At 37.2% G+C, this 17,687-nt stretch overlaps 1 protein-coding gene across 5 annotated transcripts in view; it reads left to right on the top strand.

Moving 5' to 3' along the window:
• WDPCP (WD repeat containing planar cell polarity effector) overlaps positions 1 to 17,687 on the top strand; it is a 304,438-nt gene that overhangs the window by 276,094 nt on the left and 10,657 nt on the right. For 4 of the 5 annotated variants that reach the window (XM_005212781.5, XM_059891308.1, XM_059891305.1 and 1 more), the window contains one exon: positions 3,954 to 4,056. In XM_005212781.5, the coding sequence (XP_005212838.1) occupies positions 3,954 to 4,056 (103 nt within the window). Of the gene's footprint in view, positions 1 to 3,953; positions 4,057 to 17,687 lie in introns of those variants that run through there. The other variant, XM_059891306.1, reaches the window with a different exon arrangement.

The raw sequence follows: 17,687 nt of genomic DNA, 5'->3' as shown, positions 1-17,687 counted from the left end.
GTCATGTATGGATGTGAGAGTTGGACTGTGAAGAAAGCTGAGTGCCGGAAAATTGATGCTTCTGAACTGTGGTGTTGGAGAAGACTCTTGAGAGTCCCTTGGACTGCAAGGAGATCCAACCAGTCCATTCTAAGGGAGATCAGTCCTGGGTGTTCATTGGAAGGACTGATGCTAAAGCTGAAACTCCAATACTTTGGCCACCTCATGTGAAGAGTTGACTCATTGGAAAAGACCCTGATGCTGGGAGGGACTGGGGGGAGGAGGAGAAGGGGACGACAGAGGATGAGATGGCTGGATGGCATCACTGACTCGATGGACATGAGTTTGAGTGAACTCCGGGAATTGGTGATGGACAGGGAGGTCTGGCATGCTGCGATTCATGGGGTCACAAAAGAGCTGGACACGACTGAGCAACTGAACTGAACTGAGACTGCCTTTTAATATGTTAGTACATTGTAAATTAATTACTTCCCTTAATTGCACCATTAGAGTTTGAATTATGAACAGTTCCTTGGAACTTGTATCAAGGTTGAAAAATGCCATGGACTGAAATATATTGCTGGGACTTTGTTATAAGTATGTCACTTTATTTTTTGACAGTTTTAAATTTTAATTTTTACAGGAGGTGTGTAACACAGCCTGGTATTACTTGCAAGTCAAAACAATGTTAGTTTTCACTGAAAAGCTTTATCACAATGTAAGTTTCACAATAAGTACTATTTGGCTTGTAGTTTTAAATTGAAACATTTTCAAGTCTGCAAGATGAGCTAATTCCAGAGCCATACAGACTTGAGTGGTTGAACACAGTTCTTCCAGCCATTGAAAAATGTAAACACTGTTCTTTTTTAAAATTGAAGTATAGTTGCTGTACAATATCATATATACAGTATATAGTATATATATAATCTATATATACTATATATAATATAGTGATTCACAATTTTTACAGGTTAACTCTATTTATATTTATTATAAAATATTTGTTATATTCCCTGTGTTATATAATATATTCTTGTAGCCTAATTTATACCTAATAGTTCACACGTCTCAATCCCTTATGCCTATCATGACCTTCTTTTCTCTCCGTTGGTAACTAGTTTGCTCTCTGTATTTGTGAGTCTACTTTTTTGTTATATTTGCTAATTGTATTTTTTATATTCCACATATAATAATATCATCTAGTATTTGTCTTTCTCTGTCTGACTTATTTCACTTAGTATAACAACAAAACAAAACTACTGAATGGGAAAAATTATTTGCAAATAATATGACCAATAACATATTGGTTATTGGGGTTAATATCCAAAATATATAAAAAGTCCACACAACTGACCATCAAAAAAGAAACCACCTGATTATAAAATGGGCAGAGAAACTGAACAGTTTTCCAAAATTTAAGAAAATGCAGACACCCATGAAAAGAGGTACAATTATCAAGCAAATGCAAATCAGAACTACAATGAGATATCATCTCACAGCTGTCGGAAGGGCCATCATCAAAAAACACAAATGACAAATGCTGGCAAGGATGTAGAAAAAAGGGAATCTTCATATACTGTTGGTGGGGATGTAAATTGGGGAAAACAACATAGAGTTTTCTCATAATAACTAAAATAGAACTACCATTGTTGCTATTCAGTCACTAAGTTGTGTCCAACTCTTTGCGACCCCATGGACTGCAGCATGCCAAGGTTCCCTGTCTTTCATCGTTTCCCAGAGTTTGCTCAAACTCATGTCCATCAAGTCCGTGATGTCATCCAACCATCTCATCCTGTCATCCCCTCTCCTCCTGCCTTCAATGTTTCCCAGTGTCAGGGTCTTTTCCAGTGAGTCAGCTCTTCACATCAGGTGGCCAAAGTATTGAAGCTTCTGCTTCAGCATCAGTCCTTCCAGTGAATATTCAGGGTTGATTTCCTTTAGGATTGACTGGTTTAATCTTGCTGTCCAAGGGACTCTCAAGAGTCTTCTCCAACACCACAGTTCAAAAGCATCATTTCTTCATTGCTCAGCCTTCTTTACAGTCCAGCTCTCACATCATACACGACTATTGGCAAAGTCATAGCTTTGACTAGATGGACCTTGTCGGCAAAGTGATGTCTCTGCCTTTTAATATGCTGTCTAAATTTGTCATAGCTTTATGACCCAGAAATTCCATGCCTGAGTATATATCTGAGAGAAACAAAAGCGCTGATTTGAAAAGATACATTCACCCCAGTGTTAATAGCAACACTATTTACAATTGCCAAGATACAAAAGTAACCTAAGTATCCATCAACTGATGAATGGATAAAGAAGACTACACCACACACACACATACAAAACAGAATACTTCTCAGCCCTAAATGAGATTTTTGCCATCTGCAGCAACATTAATGGACCTGGAAGGCATTATGCTAGGTAAATAGCATTGATAACTCAAGGACTGTATAAAAGGCAGGCTATATTTGGCTAGTAAGCCATAGCTTACCAACCCCTGCTATATAAAGTCTATATTCCCAGTAAATATAAATGCGTGTCTCCCCGCCAAACTTTGCAACCAATAAGTAACAACTTTAAAAAAACTGTGCAGTTTGAAATTACATTTTTCAACTTTGAATATTGGGAAAGTAAAATATCTTTTCATGATTATGAAAGTGAAAGTCGCACAGTTATGTCCAACTCTTTGCGACCCCATGGACTATAGTCTATGGAATTCTCCAGGCCAGAATACTGGAGTGGGTAGCCTTTCCCTTCTCTATGGGATCTTCCCAACCCAGGGATTGAGCCCAGGTCTCCTGCATTGCAGTTGGATTCTTTACCAGCTGAACCACAAGGGAAGCCCAAGAATACTGGAGTGGGCAGCCTATCCCTTCTTCAGCAAATCTTCCCTACCCAGGAATTGAAGGGAATTCCCAGGGTCTCCTGCATTGCAGGTGGATTCTTTACCAACTGAGCTATCAGGAAAGCCCTGATAGCTCATGATTATAGGCCATTTATATTTCATCATTGAAACTTGTTCGTGTTCTTTATACCATTTTATTGCAATAAAATTCTCATTCCAACAATCATTTTGTGTACCAAAGATTTCTAAGTCTTTTTTAGTAGCTCTGTCTACTTGTTTAGAATTATTTTCCACTGCATTCTCTCACACATCAAACATTCCTTCCGTATTGAAAGACCTGTTATTGCCTGACAGAACTGTGGTTTTTCAATCTTCTCTACATACACATGTCAGATACCATTCATTTTCTGTTGGCTTACCTCCATTTTCCCTTCTAGTATAACTCTTATTTATCCTTCAAAACATAGATCAAGGATCAGTTCCTGCTCTTTGGTTCCATACCATTCTTAACCCTGCCATAAAACCTATCACACTAAGTTATTAGCTGTTGTTTACAGTGGTCTTTCTCCCTACTGGACTCAAAGCTTGTTGAGAAATGGTATTGTAATTGACCTCTCTTTCCACAACAGTGCCTGGCACTTAATAGGCACTGATTATCTGTTGACTGACTGAGTTCAAGATAATAGTATTAATAATATTAACAAAGTAATATGTAACAAGTGCATAAATATCAGAGACAATTTGTGTAATATTCCTTGTAAACTGCTTATCATAATGAACAATTGAATTTTGAAGAAGCTATCTGAGATAGTAAAATTTCATTATAGAAAACCGCAACTAAGATTTTTATTCCCTGATAAAACTGAGTATGTTGAACATTTAACAGCTTGTCTTTTTCCCTAAAGACTCAAAATAATTTATTTAAATAACTGTCACTAGTTATAGCCAGGATTTGCAATTCAAGAAAATTTGCTTGTACTAGAAAACTGAGAAAATTAAAATATAAAAAAGAATGTTCATCAGCCATGTCTGTTTTGTAATCTGAACAGTAAGTTCTCTTTTTCAAAATCTCATTTGTAACTTGACTAAGATTCATTTTGGATTAATGTTTTATTTTGCTGTATTTCCAAAGGACATCCATTACCTTGCACTAGATAAGGGAGAACTAGCACTAGCTGAAGTGGCAAGAAGGAGAGCTAGCGATATTGATGCAGAATCAATAACCTCCGGAGATGGTAAGATTTAATGCTGTTTTTTTAAAGTGCTTTTTGTTTTCATCAATGCTTATTTGGTATCACTTCTATTTACATTTGTAGGGCATGGTTGGTTAATTTGAATTACTTTTTCTGTAAATACAGTGTCTTTAAAAAAAAAAGAATTAAGCTTAGGTAAATAGTACAATATGGATGTTTAAGTTGAAATTGTGTTCATCTGTAAGTGACTCTTAAGGTAACTGAAAAGAAATTTTACTGGCTGCTCACAGTAAAGGGTATAGACTGCAGATTCAGTTTAAAAAAGTTACCAAACAAACAACAAATAGCAACAACAAACCTTAGAGAAAGTTATTTCCAGAGTTGCCACATTATATTTAAGTATATTAAGTTATATATTATTGAATATTTATAATGTTTAAATATTATTTAAATGTCTAGTTTTTGAACAAAATTTTGTTTTTTTTAATTAAATTTTTATTTTATATTGGAGTATAGTTGATTAGCAATGTTATGTTAGTTCATGTGTACAGCAAAAGTGATTCAGTTATATGTATACATATATCCATTCTCTTTCAGATATATTCCCATATAGATTATTATAAAATATTGAGTTCCCTGAGCTATACAGTAGGTCCTTGTTATTTATATATTTTATATATAGTAGTGTGTAATGTTAATCCCAAAGGCACGAAATTTCTGTTTATCAACTTTGTATCCTAAAACTTACCCACTTATATCCTCTAGTAGTTCTCTGGTAACACATTTAGGATTTTCAATGTATGGTATCATGTCATCTGCAAAGAATGGAAGTCTTCTTTACCAATTTGAATTACTTTTCTTTTTTTTCTGATTGCATGGTTAGGATGTACAAAAGTATGCTGAATAAAAGTAATGAGAATGAACATTTTTCTCTTGATCTTGATCTTAGATGAAATGCTTTTCAGTGTTGAGAATTTTAGCTGTGAGTTTGTCATATATGGCCTTTATTGTTGAGGCAGGTTCCCTCTATGCCCACTTTCCATAGAGTTTTTATCATAGATGGGTGTTGGATTTTGTCAAAAGCTTTTTTTCTTCAGCTATTGAGATGATCATAAGGTTTTTATTCTTCATTTCTTAATGTGGTGTATCACTGATTGATTTGCAGATATTGAAGAATCCTTGTATCCCTGGGATAAACCCCACTTGATCATGGTGTATGATCCTTTTATTGGATTTGGTTTGCTAGTATTTTGTTGATGACTTTTGCATTCATCAGTGATACTTGTCTGAAATTTTCTTTTTTGTGTGGTATCTGTCTGGTTTTGTTATCAGTGTAATGGTGGCCTAGAATGAGTTTGGGAGTGTTCTATCTGCAATTTTTTGGATGATTTTCTAAAGGATAGGTGTTAACTCTTCTCTGAATGTTTGATTAAATTAATCTGGTCCTGGACTTTTTGTTAGCAGGTTTTTTTTAAATCACATTTTCAATTTCAGTACTTGTAATTGGTCTGTTCATATTTTCTATTTCTTCCTGGTTCAGTATTGGAAGGCTAGCCATTCTAAGCATGTGTCCATTTCTTCTAGGCTGTCCATTTTGTTGGTATATAATTGCTTAGTCTCTTAAGATCCTTTGCATTTCTGGAATGTCAGTTGTACCTTCTTTTTCCTTTCTAATTTTATTGATTTGAAACATCTCCTTTTTTTTTTCTTGAGTCTTGCTAGAGGTTTGTCAATTTTGTTTATCCTTTCCGAGAACCAGCTTTTAGTTTCATTGATCTTTTCTATTGTTCTGTTCTCTATTGCATTTACATCTGTTTCGATCTTTATGGTTTCTTTTCTTCTAGTAACTCTGGGTTTTGTTTGTTCTTTCTCTAGTTGTTTTAGGTATAAGATTAGGTCCTTTATTTCGGATTTTTCTTCTTCCTTGATGTAGGATTTTATTGCTCTAAACTTCCCTCTTAGAGGTGCTTTTGCTGTGTCCCATAGGTATATCAATTATGTCCATCTGGTCTGTCATTTAAGGCCTGTGTTTACTTATTTTCTGCCTAGAAGAGCTTTCCATTGATATAAGTGGGTGTTAACATCCCCCACTATTGTTACTGTTCATTTCCCCTTTTATAGCTGTTAGCATTTGCCTTATGTGCTGAGGTGTTTCAGGAGCTTCCCTGGGATTCTCCAGGCAACAATACCAAAAGGTGCCATTTCATCCTCCAGGGGATCTTCCTGATCCAGGGATTGAACCTGCACCTCCAGCATCGGCAGGTGCATTCTTTATCACTGAGCCACCAGGGAAGCTCCTGGAACACCTCAGACATGACGGAGCTCAGTCCAACTCTTTGTGACTCGATGGACTGTAACCCACCAGGTTCCTCTGTCCGTGGGATTTCCCAGGCAACAATACTGGAGTAGGTTGCCATTTCCACCTCTGGCAAATCTTCCCAATCCAGGGACTGAACCCACGTCTTCTGTATCTCCTGAATTGCAGGCAGATTCTTAACTGGCTGAGTCATCAGGGAAGCCTGATGTTGGGTACATATATATTTACAATTTTTATATTTTCTTCTTGAATTGATCTCTTGATCATTATGTAGTTTTTCCTTATCCCTCATAACAGTCTTTATTTTAAAGCCTATTTTGTCTGATATGAGTATTAAAAAAAAAAATCATGATTTTTTTTAATCCCCACTTTCTACCTGTATGTGTCCCTAGATCTGAAGTAGGTCTCTTGTAGACACATGTATATGAGGTTGGTTTTTTTTTTGTATCCATTTAGCCAGTCTGTGTCTTTTGGTTGGAGCATTTAATCCATTTACATTTAAGGTAATTGTCATATGTATGTTCTTATTGCCATTTTTTGTTTGGATTTGTTCTCTCCTCTTGGGATTTGATGACTATCTTTAGTGTTGTGTTTGGACTGCTTTTTCTTTATTGTGTCTGTATCTGTTGTAGAATTTTGGAGTGTGGTTCCCATGAGGTTTTAATATAGCAGTCTATATATATGTATAAAGATTGCTTTAAGCTTCATTTCAATTTCAAATGCATTTCCAATGTTCTGCATTTGTACTGTCCTCATGATTGCAGGCTTTGTCATATGTGTCTGTGGATGCTTTCTTATTTTTACTGTATATTTGCTTTTACCTCTGAGCTTTTCCATTCATAATTTTTTCTTGTTTCTAAGTATGACCTTTTCTTTTCCACCTAGAGAAATTCCTTTAGCATTTATTGTAAAGCTGGTTTGGTGGTGGTGCTGAATTCTCTTAGCTTTTCCTTGTCTATAAAGCCTTTCATTTCTCCATCAGATCTGAACCAGAACCTTGCTTGGTGTAGGGTATTCTTAAAAGGGGTAGATTTCCCCCTTTTATCACTCTATTGTGCCTCTTTCTTCTGGCCTGAAGTTTCTGCTGAAAAATTATCTGATATCTTCAAGGATATTATCGTGTACATTATTTGTTGCTTTTATTTCATTGCATTTAATATATTCTGATTGTCTTTTCCTTGTTTAATTAATATGTCTTGGTTTTTGTTTAATTAATATCCTCCTTGCGTTATCCAGCCTGAGACTCTCTGCACTTCCTAGACTGGAGTGAGTGTTTCCTTTCCCATGTTAGGGAAGTTTTTGGCTATAACTGTCAAATATTTCCTCAGGTCCTCTCTCTCTTCTCATTCTGGAACCCTTATAATGCAAATGTTGGTGCATTTAATATTATCCTGTGGCTCAGACGGTAAAGCGTCTGCCTACAATGCGGGAGACCCGGGTTTGATCCCTGGGTCGGGAAGTTCCCCTGGAGAAGGAAATGGCAACCCACTCCAGTATTCTTGCCTGGAAAATCCCATGGACAGAGGAGTCCAGTAGGCTACAGTCCATGGGGTCGCAAAGAGTTAGACATGACTGAACGACTTCACTTCTTCACTTATAAGTCTCTGAGACTGTCCCCTCATTTCTTTTCATTCCTTTTTCTTTACTCTATTCTGCAGCAGTGATTTCCACCACTCTATCTTCCAGCTCACTTATTCATTCTTCTGCCTCATTTATTCTGCTGTTGAGTCCCTCTTAATTTTTCATTTCAGTACTATATATTGTTCATTTCTAAGTCTTCCAGCTCTTCATTAAACCTATCTTGTATCTTCTTGTTTTGTTCTTCCATTCTTTTTCCAAATCTGACATCATGTTTACTTTCATTACTCAGTTCTTTTTCAGGTAGATTGCCTATTAGTTGTTCTAGGTTTTTATCTTGTCCTTTGTTGGACCATACATCTCTACCATCTAATTTTGTCTAACTTTCTGTGTTTGTGATTTCCTTTCCACAGGGTCATAATTCCTATTGCTTCTGATGTCTGCTGCCAGGGGGTTGAGGTTGGTCCAGGAGCTTGTGCAGGCTTCCTATTAGGAAGGACTAGTGCCTGCCCACTGGTGGGTGGAGCTGGATCTTCTCCCTCTGGTGGTCATGTCAAGTGGTGTGAGCTGTGAGCTCAGGTGGCTGGCTGTGAGCTCAGTACAACTTTAGGCAATCCATCTGCTGATGGGTGGGGCTCTGTCCCACTCTGTTGGTTGTTTGGCCCAAGGCATCCCAACACTGGAGCTTGCAGCTGTTGGCAAAAGCCAGGTTTTGGTGCCAAAATTGTGACCTTATGCCAATCAGTATTCCCTGGGGCCTCTGCCACCAGTGTTCTTGCCCCCAGAGTGAGCCACAGCTGATCCCCGCTTCCCCAGGATACTCGCTAAAACCTGCAGGTCAGTTTAACCCTGGCTCCTATGGAGTCACTGGTTTGTGCTGGTTCCCAGTGCACATGAAACCTTGTGTGCGCCTTTCAAGAGTGAACTCTGTTTCCCCCAGTCCTGTGGAGTTCCTGCACTCAAGCCCCACTGGTCTTCAAAGCCACATGCTCTAGGGGATCCTCACAATGCCAAATCCTGAGGCTGGGGTGCCTGATATGGGGTTCACAACTCTCACTCCTGTGGGTGAACCTCTGGAATATAATTATTTTCCAGTTTATGGATCGTCTACCTGGTGGATATGGGATTTGACTGAAGTGCTCCTCCTACTTTCTAGTTGTGGCATCTTTGTCTTTGGATGTAAAATATCTTTTTTAGTAGGTCCCAATCTCTTTTGTCAATGGTTGTTTACCATTTGGTTGTGGTTTTGGTGTGTTCATGAGGAGTGAGCCTAGGACAATGGGGGCAGCAACTGTCATCTTACTGCAGGTCTCATAGGGGCAGCAGTGGCCTGCGCATTCTCGGGACAGTGGTTGGTGACTTCTTGCAGGTCTTGTAGTGACAAAAAGGGTCTGTGCACTTCTGGGACATTAGGGGCAGATGCTAGGCCATCTGCATGGGTGAAGGCTTGGTGCTGAAGCTCAGGCTTCAGCTGTCAGACCTGGGATTAGATTGGCTGTTGCAGATATAGGCTGGAGTGTGGCAACAGAGGGTAAACTCAGAAAAGCTGGGACTCCCCAGGGAGGCAAGGAGCCATTATTTGGGGGCATGTTAAGAAAGGGATGGGTGTAGACCTTCACACAATAAGTAACTCAGTAAGTATTTGTTGAATGAATGAATATGTGAATGCATGAAGAGTTATAATACAAAATTAAAACAGGAAAAGGAGAAAATGAAAAAAAACAAGTCAGTGATCAGATGGTTTTCCAGGAGGAAAGTCTCTGAAACATAGAGATTTTGTATATCCCTGTACCAGTCCAGACTGTTTTTCTTCACAAAACTGTTACCTAATAGGACATCCTCTACTTTTTCTTCAAAATTTCCTTAGCTCTTCATGCACTATTCCTTACCATATGAACTTCACTGAGAATTAGCTTGTCAAGTTTCATGAAAACTTCACAGGTATTTCAGGTGAAACTGCATTAAGCTAATATTGTCATCCTTATAATGAATATTCCTGTCATGAATGTGGCACCTCTCTCCTTTTATCAGGCCTTGAACCCTCTTCAGTGATGTTCATCAATTTCTCATAATTGTCCTGCACATCTTTTATTAATATATATTCCTATGACCTTATTTTCTGTGATACTGTTTCTTTTTAATTTAATGATTTTCAATTTTAATGAGATACAATTGACATATAATGTGTAAATTAAGATGCACAATGCATTTTTGATACTTATATATGGCAATGTGATTACTATAATTGTGTTGGCTATCACCTCTATCACATCACATAATTACCATTTTGTTTTTGTTGTGAGGAATATTTAAACTCTACTCTTAGTGATTTTTAATAAACCAGTATAGCACTATTAACTATAATCACAATGTTGTACATTAGATCCCCAGAACTTATTCATCTTATAACTGGAAATGTGCACCCTTTGTCCAATATCTCCCCAGTTCCGCTACCCCTCACTCCCTAGTAACCATCAGTAATTTTGTTTCTAAAAGATGAGCTTAAGATCCACATGTAAGTGATATGGACTTGCTTTGTCTCACTTATAATGCTTTCATGATGCATCCAAGTGGGCACAAATGGCAGGATTTCCTTTTTCTCGTGGTTGAATAATATTCCATTGTGTGTAATTTAAACAAACACACAACCTCTTTACCAGGTAAATGTAACTGAGGGACATTACGTTGTTTCCATGCCTTGGTTTATGTGAATAACACTGCAATAAGCATGGGGGTACAGATATCTTTTCAATATTTCTGTAATTGCCTTTGTATATCCAGATGTGAGATTTCTGGATTGTATGTTAGTTCTATTGTTAATTTGTTAAGTTCCATACTGTTTTTCTCAAAAAACAAAAAAACAGTATTGGCTGTACCAGTGTACATTCTACCCAACACTGCACAAAGGTTCCTTTTTCTCATGTCATCATCAACACATTATCTCTATTCTTTTTGATGACAGCCATTCTAAAAGGTAAGAAATGATAACTCACTGTGGGTTTGATTTCCATATTCCATATTCCCTGGTTAAAAGTGGTATTGAGCACCTTTTCATGAACGTGTTGGCCATCTGGATGTTTGTTTCAGAAAAATGTCTGTTCAGGTCTTCTGCCAATATTTTCATTGTTTAAAACTGTTTCTTTTGCCACATAGAAGCTTTTAAATTTAGATATAGTCCCACTTATTTTTATCATTGTCACTTGCTTTTGCTGATGCTTAAAAAAAAATTGCCAAGACCAAAGTCATGGAGCTTTTCCCTGTGTTTCCTTCTAAGAACTTTATGGTTTCAGTTCTTTAGTTTTTAATTCATTTTGAGTCAGTTCTTGTGAATGGTGTAAGATATGGGTGCAATTTCACTTTTCTGCATGTATTTATCCAGTTTTCCCACTACCATTTATTGAAGAGACTACTCTGTCCCCACTGAGTGTTAATTCCCTTGTCAAATATTAGTTGATACATATGTGTGCATTTATTTCTGACTATCTGTTCTGTTCCATTGCTCTGTGTGTCTGTTTTTATCCCAGAACTGTACTGTTTTGATTATTACAGCTTTATAGTATAGTTTAGAATCAGGAACTGTGTTTTCTCCAGCTTTGTTCTTTATCTGGATTTGTCTGTTCAAGGATTTTTGTGGTTCCACACAAATTTAAGGATTGTTTTTCCTATTTCAGTGAAAAAATGCTACTGCAATTTTTTATTGGGGCTGCATTGAATCTATAGATAGTGTTGAGTGGTATCGTCATTTTAACAGTTTAATTCTTCTAATTCATGAAAATGGTCTATTTTCCATTTCTGTCATTTTCAATTTCTTTCAAAGACATTGTTTTCAGTGCATCGATCTTTAATTTCTATGGTTAAATTTATTCTGCTTTTATGCAATTATAAATGAGATTGCTTTCTTAATTCCTGTATCATTATCTATTACTAGTATATAGAAACTCCGCTGGTTTTTGTGTACTGATTTTGTATTCTCTAACTTTACTGCATTCTTTTATTGGTTCCAACATTTTTTTGGTGGCATCTTTATTTTTCTATATCTTTAGTTTTGGACTTCCTTGGTGGCTTAGATGGTAAAGCATCTGCCTACAAGGCAGGAGACCTGGGTTCAATCCCTGGGTTGGGAAGATCCTCTGGAGAAGGAAATGGCAACCCACTCCAGTACTCTTGCCTGGAAAATCCCATGGACGGAGGAGTGTGGTAGGCTACAGTCCATGGGGTCGCTAAGAGTCAGATACCACTGAGCCATTTCACTTTCACTTTTTTAGTTTTCTACATATGTCATCTGAAAAATAAGACTGTTTTACTTCTTTTCTGAATTGAATGCCTTTTACTTATTTTTCTTGCCTAATTTCTGTAGCTAGGACCTCCAATAAAATATTGAATCAAAGCAGTCAGGGTAACATGAGCTTCATTGTTAGTGCCTTCAGTTCAGTTCAGTTGCTCAGTCGTGTCCGACTCTTTGCGACCCCATGAATCGCAGCACGCCAGGCCTCCCTGTCCATCACCATCTCCCAGAGTTCACTCAAACTCACGTCCATCAAGTCCGTGATGCCATCCAGCCATCTCATCCTCTGTCGTCCCCTTTTCCTCCTGCCCCCAATCCCTCCCAGCATCAGAGTCTTTTCCAATGAGTCAACTCTTCGCATGAGGTGGCCAGAGTACTGGAGTTTCAGCTTTAGCATCATTCCTTCCAAAGAACACCCAGGGCTGATCTCCTTGAGAATGGACTGGCTGGATCTCCTTGCGGTCCAAGGGACTCTCAAGAGTCTTCTCCATCACACAGTTCAAAAGCATCAATTCTTCGGTGCTCAGCTTTCTTCACAGTCCAACTCTCACATCCATACATGACCACTGGAAAAACCATAGCCTTGACTAGACGGACCTTTGTTGGCAAAGAAATGTCTCTGCTTTTGAATATGCTATCTAGGTTGCTCATAACTTTTCTTCCAAGGAGTAAGCGTTTTTTAATTTCATGGCTGCAGTCACCATCTGCAGTGATTTTGGAGCCCAAAAAGATAAAGTCTGACACTGTTTCTCCATCTATTTCCCGTGAAGTGATGGGACTGGATGCCATGATCTTGGTTTTCTGAATGTTGAGCTTTAAGCCAACTTTTTCACTCTCCTCTTTCACTTTCATCAAGAGGCTTTGTAGTTCCTCTTCACTTTCTGCCATAAGCGTGGTGTCATCATCTGCATATCTGAGGTTATTGATATTTCTCCTGGCAATCTTGATCCAGCTTGTGCTTCTTCCAGCCCAGCGTTTCTCATGATGTTCTCTGCATATAGGTTAAATAAGCAGGGTGACAATATACTGCCTTGACGTACTACTTTTCCTATTTGGAACCAGTCTGTTGTTTCATGTCCAGTTCTAACTGTTGCTTCCTGACCTGCATACAGGTTTCTCAAGAGGCAGGTCAGGTGGTCTGGTATTCCCATCTCTTTCAGAATTTTCCACAGTTTATTGTGATCCACACAGTCAAAGGCTTTGGCATAGTCAATAAAGCAGAAATAGATGTTTTTCTGGAACTCTCTTGCTTTTTTGATGATCCAGTGGATGTTGGCAATTTGATCTCTGGTTCCTCTGCCTTTTCTAAAACCAGCTTGAACATCTGGAAGTTCACAGTTCACATATTGCTGAAGCCTGACTTGGAGAATTTTGAGCATTACTTTAGTAGCATGTGAGATGAGTGCAATTGTGTGGTAGTTTGAGCATTCCTTGGCATTGCCTTTCTTTGGGATTGGAATGAAAATGGACCTTTTCCAGTCCTGTGGCCACCGCTGAGTTTTCCAAATGTGCTGGCATATTGAGTGCAGCACTTTCACAGCATCATCATTCAGGATTTGACATAGCTCAACTGGAATTCCATCACCTCCACTAGCTTTGTTTGTAGTGATGCTTCCTAAGGCCAACTTGACTTCACATTCCAGGATGTCTGGCTCTAGGTGAGTGATCACACCATCGTGATTATCTTGGTCGTGAAGATCTTTTTTGTACAGTTCTTCTGTGTATTCCTGCCACCTCTTCTTAATATCTTCTGTTTCTGTTAGGTCCATACCATTTCTGTCCTTTTCAAGCTCATCTTTGCATGAAATGTTCCCTTGGTATCTCTAATTTTCTTGAAGAGATCTATTATGTTGCTTTGTTATATCTAGGATATTTTGCCTGTGTGCTTTAAGATTTTCAGTCCTGCTTACAAGAAGGAGAAAACAGAAGGTAGGCACATTCTTTTCTTGTTTAGGGTACAACCCCAGGAGTTGTTACACACCACCACTTCTACACATATCCCATTGGAGAAATCCTAGTCACAAAAGTACACCCAACTGTAAGAAAATCTGGAAACTATGTTATTTGAGATGACCATTTACGCAGCAAAAAGAAACACAGCTAAAAGCAGTTGCCACTTGAGGGAAAGCTACCTGTTCATCTGTTACACTGAGTTTTGAAGAATACTATTTAGAAGAAGAAAAGCAAAATGGGAGAACTTCTTTTATATGATCCTCATATGCACAGAAATAAAGTGATTTAAATGAACTGAACTGAAAAACCTATTTCAAAAATTATTCCCAGATACACATAATATGGCTGTCTATATATTAAGAAATTCTTCCAAATGTATTATATTTCCAAATACACTCATCATATATGATCTTTCAGATACCATACTATAAAAGGCTGAAGCTTTATAATTTCCAAAGCTGAAGCTTTGCCATTTCCTTTTAAAATATATTTTTAAATTCTGATATGAAAGGTTATTTGTGCATAATTTTGAACTTTAGAGAATATCAAGGACTTCCCTGGCAGTCCAGTGTATTAACAGTGGTTAAGTATTAACAGTGGGTAATGCTCTCCTGCAGAGGGCACAGGTTTGGTCCCTGGTTGGGGAACTAAGGTTCAGCATGCCACATGGGATGGCTGATAAAAATTACTCATTATCACCCAGAGACAACTGATAATGTTAGTCAACTTAATTTTTTTTTCTTATGCATATGTTTAACAAAACTCATTTATCTTCCTTTTTGTTACCAAGTGGTATGTTGTGTCTACATTCCCATGTCATTAAAAAACATTAAAAAGCCTCGTTTTTAATGTTTTCTTATTCCTAAATGCCTTACTGATTTTAGTATAAAATCATAGTACCATTGTAAAAGTGTATAGAATTATAGATGATAAAACATGAAAGATTCTTTTATACTTAAAATCTCATTATTAATATAAAATTAGTCTAAAATTAAGCTACAAAAGTTTTTCTTTCTATAAACAATTTTAAATGTGGTTAACTGTTTACCTACATTGTAGTTGCGAGGCTATATTACTTGTTTGATTAACGTGATACATTCAGGCCAATCCACTTTTGGCTCCACTTTACCTATTGTCTATTTATTGTGTCACAATATCAGTTTTGACCTATACCTTCCTACCTCTAGGCATCTTTGCCTAAAAATGCAGCCCTAAACCCATCACAATTATAAGCACATCAAAGACTATCTTCTTTGCTTAGCTGCAGAGATCTATACAGGACTGTATTACATGTGTAACTTAGACATAAAAGTTTTCAGTAAAATTCCTAAGCATGATTATCCAACCTTTACTTTCTGTGGTGACATAATGTTGTCAATCATAGAATGTGACATGTTAATACCAATTTTTAATTACCTTACATAAAGATTTTTTTTGTTAGATGTGGACTTTCAGGTTATACCTTTTTATGATTTAAATATTTAACATATTTTTGAATTCTAATATACTAAATCACAATACTGTGAAACAAGATGTCTTCTTTTCAGAATTCTCCTACTCATAAATGAACAGTAACCTAGCAAAAGATAACAATAATCTTAGATGCAAACATTAAACAATTTGGGCTTTAACCCAACTTTTTCTCTTTTTCAACGTCTCAAACCTTCTCTGACTTATTTATTAATTAGACTAGTTAACCGTGCTGATCCAGAATAGAATTGTTCCCAAATAAATTTTTGCAAGTAAATAATGAAGAATTTTGCCTAAGGATTGATATGTTATAGTAAAAGTAACTAATTAAACCATGAAGTTAAGAGTAAAAAGAATATGTGCTAACCTGGCTAGTATGGAGTACAGCAAAAATACCTTGTATCAATAGTCCCCAATTGTAGACAGATGGATTCAGGCAGTTTTTATGCTACAAACTTTAAGAATACTAAGGTGGTCATCAAGAAAGACTAGCCCTAGTTTGGCTAAACTAGTCAAGACTAACCTTCTGACAAGTCACTTTTGGGGATCTCAGTTTGCTCATCTATAAAATAAGATAACTAGAAGAGTCTTTTCAGCACTAAAATTCTATGCATATGAGTACATATAATTAAACAGAACCCAAATTAAAATGCTATATACAACTATGGGGAAAAAAATCATTTTTGCATAGATGGTTAAGAATCCTCCTGCAATGCATGAGACTTGGGTTCGACTCCTGGACTGGGAAGATCCCCTGGAGGAGGGCATGGCAATCCACTCCAGTATTCTTGCCTGGAGAATCCCCATGGATAGAGGAGCCTGGCAGGCTACACTCCATGGGGTTGCAAAGAGTCAGACGTGACTGAGTGACTAAGCACAGCACACCCAGTGGTACAAATAAATTTGAATATTCTCTTAGAGGGTGAACTGCTTTATTCAAGAATGCTTTTGAATTAAAGCCTCTTAAATACTGACTTTAAAAGACTTACTTTATTTTGAAATTTACTCGAGCATAAGATGTAATATCAGGAGCAAAGGAGTCCAAGCAAAGGAGCTAATACAGAAAGAATAATTTCTAAATAAATAGAATGATTTCACATATATTTGCCAACAAAAGTCACAAAATTATTTAACTTTAGATCTGACTTTGGACTTCTTACAGATATTTTACATGTATTAAGTTCTCCATTCAGAATTTATATCAATTCTTCCTTTTACTTTTACTATGTCCCCAAGATGTCTCTTTGCACACAAAAAATATTTTTTATATTGTTGATGTATAAGTTTGAATTAAAATCATACATCTTCCTTATCAAAATGAGGTGGTATCTTTAGCTAATATTGTAAAGTAAAAAAAAAAAAGGATTAAATAAGACAATGAATCTAAAAAAAATTATCTTTATAGCTTACAACATGGCTTCATATAACCATAAATCTATGTTCTCAAGGGGAGTAAGAGAAGAATCAGGGTTTTTCTAGTGACATAAAGAAAATAAAATGCCCCTCATGCCCAGGTCTAATCATCCTACAATTTGCTGTGAGGTAGCATTCCATTTAAAGCTGATCTACTCCAGCCTCCACCATAGACATACACACCTCTCAAGAAATATATGTGTCAGGAACTTGTAAAGTATTCCAGTGATGCACTATGACTAACACTTCCCTTGTGACTCAGCTGGTAAAGAATCCACCTGCAATGCAGGAGACCTGGGTTTGATCCCTAGATTGGGAAAAGGGAAAAGCTACCCACTCCAGTATTCTGGCCTGGAGAATTACATGGACTGTATAGTCCATGGGGTTGCCAAGAGTCAGACATGACTGAGCGACTTTCACTCACTCACTATGACTAACTCCAATGGCCTTGCAAGTGCCAATTAAGGCTATCTCCTCCCAGTTCCAAGTTCAAGGATATCATGTTGGTAACTCAAAACTGGCTATGGTAGAAATATTTTACACCACAGAAATCAGGAAAATGGTTGGTTTGGGGGCTTTTGTTAGGTTTGATTTTTGAAGAGCTGGTTGTTTGTCATTTAATAGCACATGACTGAGGTAATCCCAGGTTATGGTTCC

The sequence above is a fragment of the Bos taurus genome, chromosome 11, assembly GCF_002263795.3.
Source record: "Bos taurus isolate L1 Dominette 01449 registration number 42190680 breed Hereford chromosome 11, ARS-UCD2.0, whole genome shotgun sequence".
NCBI lineage: Eukaryota > Metazoa > Chordata > Mammalia > Artiodactyla > Bovidae > Bos > Bos taurus.
The sequence above is the reverse complement of the archived record's forward strand: the minus strand, read 5'-3'. Positions and strand labels throughout refer to the sequence as shown.